General features: G+C 46.5%; 1 protein-coding gene across 4 annotated transcripts; it reads left to right on the forward strand.

The window, feature by feature from the left end:
- Positions 1 to 277: 277 nt before the first annotated feature.
- LOC121767852 (LEAF RUST 10 DISEASE-RESISTANCE LOCUS RECEPTOR-LIKE PROTEIN KINASE-like 1.2) lies at positions 278 to 1,529 on the forward strand. Of its 4 annotated transcripts, none has more exons than XM_042164178.1 (3): positions 278 to 1,046; positions 1,139 to 1,169; positions 1,363 to 1,529. In XM_042164178.1, exons 1-3 carry the CDS (start codon positions 806 to 808, stop codon positions 1,373 to 1,375), a joined length of 285 nt encoding a protein of 94 aa, XP_042020112.1. In that variant the 5' UTR covers positions 278 to 805; the 3' UTR covers positions 1,376 to 1,529. The 4 variants fall into 4 exon arrangements, with proteins under 4 accessions (XP_042020112.1, XP_042020110.1, XP_042020111.1 ...); XM_042164176.1 differs by having other exon boundaries at positions 1,379 to 1,529; XM_042164177.1 differs by having other exon boundaries at positions 1,397 to 1,515.
- The last annotated feature ends 4,098 nt before the right edge of the window (positions 1,530 to 5,627 follow it).

Genomic DNA, 5,627 nt, shown 5'->3' on the forward strand with positions numbered 1-5,627 from the left:
GAAAAACAATTAATAGTACCATCTGAATATTAAATTCATATAGAACAAGTTCTATCAACTTACTCCCTTTTCTATTCGACAAGATATTCAACTCTTATTTCCATTCAATTCCACTATTCCCAAAAAACGAGGTCGGTCAATTCTTGCAACTATGAAACACACCGTCAATCTTATTTTCTTGGCAATGCATCCACTTTCTCTATCACAAATCATTATAATTAATGTCTATATTTGTCTTCTTCAACTACTCTCATCCACTTATATTCAAACACCAAATCGCAGCATACTAGTTGAAATAAAGCCAATTAATTCACAATATTAATTTTCACTTCTTCAAATCCCCATATATTATGCATACTTTCATAATACATCTCAACATATATACACTCTGGTTTATACTCGTATGAAGGAGCTCTTTAGCTATCGATTACCGATACGAGGCATGCGGGCCGAGAAGCTGCAGCAACGGCCCGAACATAAGCTTCCCTTTCTACATCAAAGGCCTCCAAAAACCTTACTGTGGCTTCCCCGGATTCATGCTCAACTGCTCCAGCGACGGATTCCCATCTCTTCACATCACAGAAACCGAATTCATAGTGAAGGAGATTTCCTACGAAACTCGATCTCTCCGAGTAGTCGATTCTGCAGCGCTGAACTCCGACAGCAATGGCTGCGTTCCGACAATCAGAAACGTGTCAATTCCGACAGCACAGTTTGATTTCGGTGAAAACGTGACGAAGCTCCGCTTCTTCTCCAACTGCAGCGGCTCGATGTTTGAGGGTGGTGAGGGGGGAGGATTGTGACGATGTATGAAGGGGATGAGTTGGTAGGAGATGAACTGAGGAGGTGTGGGAGGAATACGGTGGCGGCGGTGGAGGGTGGTGGGGAGGTGGTCGAGGTTTTGAGGAGAGGGTTTGTGATGAAATGGAGAGCGAGTGAGTGCGGCGCGTGCGAGCGGAGTGGGGGGCGCTGCGGCTTCAACGAGACCACCTACTTGTTTAGGTGCTTCTGCCCGAACCGGCCTCGCTACTGGTTGTGCAGATCCGGTGAGTTGGATTTTGGAGTAGAGTGGAGAGAGAGTGTTTGATTTTTAAATAATTTTCTTGAATTTGAATTTTGTGCCTCATATCATATGCAGATAAGGATAGGCCGATTGTTACTACCAGGAGGTATGTAAAAGCTCTCACTCTTGTAATACTCATTTGTTGGGATTCAAATCATAGATTAAAAAATATACCATTAATGTATTAGTGCAATCAATATTATAAAGCCTTTTGGCCTTTGTTAGTGTCCTAAAAACAAAACTGTAAGAATTTAGTTCAAAACGGAAAATATTATACTAATGTGCAGTTTGAATGCAAGATTCATTTGGTGACAGCTATATTCGGAGGTGCAGTGTGCCTTCTTCTCTGCATATTAATCGCATTTTTGATCTGGCAATGTGATGGGGTACGGACTAAACAAGCCCAACAGCAATGACGGCCCATCAGCCCGAAGCCCAAGGAAGAGTATGAGTTCGGCATGACCAAAGAGTTCGGATGAGTTCGGCATTACCAAAGAGTTCGGCCTCAGCCTACAGCTCGGTAAAAGCCAACCAATCAAGCTCTGCTCTCAGGTCGGCATCAAGCTCTACTCTCAGATCGGCAACCAAAGCAGTTCGGTCTCAGTATTCGACCGAACAAGGAGTTAGTGGACCCATGCAGGATTTCCACAACTTCCAACACACCCACTACCACGTGGCGTCAACTCAGGCCACGATCTTAGGCCATGACCTACACGACCTCCACGACCTAGAGTGATGATGTAAGCCACGATCTTAGTTCAATGTATAAATAGGACTTAGATCTGATAGACAAGGGTTAGAATCTCTCTAGAGAAATAATCATATAGCAAGTCTGTGTTGTAAGCTGTAATTCGCAGATCAAGCAATACAAACCTGCCCTCATTTCTCCCCGTGGACGTAGATTTACCTCAGTAAATCGAACCACGTAAAATTCTCTGTGTCGTAATTTATTTTTACGAGCATTCATCATCATCAAAAATTCGCCGATTCATCACTGGCGCCGTCTGTGGGAAACAGAGAACCAAATTTGTGATAAAGCGAATTTTTGACCATTTTTTCAACCCAAAAAATGCATACCAGATCGCAGAGTACCCGTATTCCTGCCCGTGAGAACCAGGAGGAAGCCAATCCATCCCATAGGTCTGGAAAACAGCCTAGGGATAAATCCACCACCAGTTCTCATGGCGGAGGAACAAGCCGCTCCAAAAGCCGTCACACCGAGTCTTCCCAGCAGCCCGATTTGAACGGGGCTGTCAAGCTGTTTTTGGCTGAAAAGCAGGAGGAATTCTTAACCTTCCTGCAGAGAAGCCAAAAGCAGCCGGAAGCGAAAACGGCGGATTCTCCCTCTCCCTCCATACGAGACAGTCACTACCGCAGTAGTATCATGTCTTCCAGAAGAAAGAATCCTCGGTACCGGAATCACAGGAGAACTCCATCTCCTCCATACCGAAGAAATGTCGGGTTCGCCATGTACGGAGCATTTAGGACTCCGTTCTCGGACGATATTACCCGAACTTCCCTACCACAGAACTACCGAACTCCGTCGATAACCTATGACGGACTCGTGGATCCTCATGATTTCTTGGGACGCTATCAATATAACATGGCGAACCAGGGTCTCAACGAGGTCCACATGTGCAAGCTGTTTCCCGAACTGCTTATCGGGAACGCAAGAAGGTGGTTCGATAGCCTCCCCCAAGGCAGCATTAGATCCTACCGAGATCTAATGGATGCTTTCCACAGGAGGTTCTTTCAGAAAGCGGAAGCCCGGATCACTTCGGCTCAGCTGCTTTCTATACGTCAAGGTCGCGACGAAAAGATCAGCGATTTTATGACGAGATTCCACAAGGAATGCCTACAAGTAGATAATCTCAATGATCTACTTGTCATTTCGGCATTCCAAAATGGAATCCTGCCCGGAGCTCTCTACAGAAAGCTCGTGGAGTGCGGTCCGCAAACAGCTCAAGAGATGTGGGACATTGCGGACAAGTTTTCTCGTGCCGATGAGGCAGACCGTCGAAAACGGTCTTTAGACAGCTCATCCAGAGAAGACAAAAAGAAGCCCGGTCATAGCGATCAGAGGCATCCTCGCCGAACACCTTCTCCACTAAAGGAGAGATAGCGGTCATCCGAGGTGATCGAAAAAGAGCAAGTGTGTTCGCAGATTGCGCTTAAAAGTGCCGAGCAATCAGTTCGGCACCATCCAGCATAGCAATCACAGCAGCCGGAATCAGAGGCCGGCGAAATGACCGAAGTCACACCGGAGCCGAACTCGATGGTGTACGGCACTGAAGCCGTGATTCGGTTGAGATCGGCATATCCAGTCCCCGAACTCAATTTCTCCTCAGAAATGAATGGTGATGGACTGAGAGCCGAACTAGATCTTGCCGAAGAAAGAAGAGAATTGGCCTGCCTAAAAGCAGCCAAGTACAAGGAGCAAGTAGCCCGGTATTACAACCAAAGGGTGAAGAAGCTGCAATTTCAAGTGGGAGATCTCGTCTTGAGAAACAACGAAGTAAGCCGAGCAGAAAAGCTGGGCGAACTCGAGCCCACATAGGAAGGTCCATATCGGGTGTCAGAAGTCCTCGGCAAAGGGTCTTACAAATTGACTCACGCGTCAGGAGCACAAGTACCCCGAACATGGTACGTTTCCAACCTCAAAAAGTTCCATTTGTAAGAGACAGTCCGGTCAGTCAGTCTTATGTGTTTTCTTTGTTTTTTACTTGTTCTTGTCTCTACGTGCGTTGTGTCTATGTGAGTGTCGTCTCTTACAAATAAAACTGAGGTATCTCGTTCTTCAAAGGCTGATCCCCTTTTTAGAACATACAAGCCAACGATTGTGCGTCAAAGCTTCTAAAGAGGATACAAGACCACAATTCAGCTTAAACAAGCAGTTCGTCTGAAACGAGCTGCAACAAGCCCACGATTGTGTGTCAAAGCTTCTAAAGAGGATACAAGACCACAATTCTGCTTAAGAATCAAGCACTTCGTCTGAAACGAACTGCAACAAAAGTCCGATTCTCGCGATAAAACTTGCCTGAATTAGGACAAGGGAAAGTCCAATCCACGCGATAAAACTCGCCGAATTAGGACGACCAAGTTCGGTCAAAGAAGTTTACCTCATAAGACCGAGGACGACCATGTCTAGTCAAAGAGGTTTACTGCATAAGACCACTTCGGTTAACTGGGAAAGTCCGATCCACGCGATAAAACTCGCCGAATTAGGACAAGGGAAAGTTCGATCCCGGCGACAAAAATCGCCAAATTAGAACACAAGACGAGTCCGGTCAAAGATGTTTATTTCATCAGACCAAAGACGAGTCCGGTCAAAGATGTTTATTTCATCAGACCAAAGACGAGTCCGGTCAAAGATGTTTATTTCATCAGACCAAAGACGAGTCCGGTCAAAGATGTTTATTTCATCAGACCAAAGACGAGTCCGGTCAAAGATGTTTATTTCATCAGATCAAGGACCAAGTCCGGTCCAAGAAGTTTACTTCATAAGACCGAGGACAAGTACGATGAAATTTTTTCGCTAAGCTGTAAATACAGTGTTAGAAGCGAAAACAAAATTTCATTTTCAAAACTTGTTCGGCACACAACTCCGCTACCCTACAAGATGGCGTTACGCTATTACAAAGGACTATTCTACTGTCCAGGGTTGCTGAAGTTAAGCCACCTATCTGCAAAATCCTCTGGAAGCCGAGTTCGGTTGTTCCGAGCAGATGAAGAATAAGCAGGTCGACGAGATGCTATCCTCGACCCAACGCCTCTTCCCCGAGCCCGAGAAGTCCTAACACCTCGGCGATGAAGAGTCTCTGCAATAAGCATCTGCTGATCTTGCTCGCTCATAGTCACAACTCCTCGGCGAATTTCAGTCCGTCCCTGTCTTGACGATTCCGGTTGCTCCTGAGCCCGTTCTCGTCTCGACGTTTCCGGCTGTTCCGGAGTTCGTTGTTGACTGGGAGTAGGATTTTGAACAAGGGAACCAGAGGTTTGATCTGGAGTGCGAGCATCTGTTGGCACGATATGCCGAAGGAATCTTTCTATGGAGGGGCGCCGAGAAAGAACAATGTTGTACCGAGAAGCCCAACGCCGCAGTGATGTCACAACTTGTTGGCAAGCCGGGCTCTCCAGCACATTGTTCCTACGGAGTACATTATATTCCTCCCACAGTTCGTCAACTCGTTCCTGAACTTCAGAGATGGTCATTCCCCCACGCCTGCAGATAAAATCCTCATACGCAGTCCTCTCAGCGACGGCAGTGTTCAGCTCGGCCTCCAGATCCTTCTTATCGGACTCCAAGTCCTTATTATCGGCCTCCAGCTTCACCAAACGAGCCAGAAGCTCGTCATTCTTCGTCTGATCGGCCATAGCTCTTTTCTCAGCTTCGTCTAAAGCCGAAGAGTACAGCCGCTTCCAGTGAAGTACCTCCAGCTCCTTGAGAGTTAAGAATACAAAGCAGCTACGTCAGTTCGGCATTTCAGCTTACCGAGCAGGTAGTAAACCACAACAGGAGTAAGAGAGTACGAAAGGCTATACGAAGACACAAGAGCAGAAAGAA

The sequence above is a fragment of the Salvia splendens genome, chromosome 15 (genome assembly GCF_004379255.2).
Source record: "Salvia splendens isolate huo1 chromosome 15, SspV2, whole genome shotgun sequence".
NCBI lineage: Eukaryota > Viridiplantae > Streptophyta > Magnoliopsida > Lamiales > Lamiaceae > Salvia > Salvia splendens.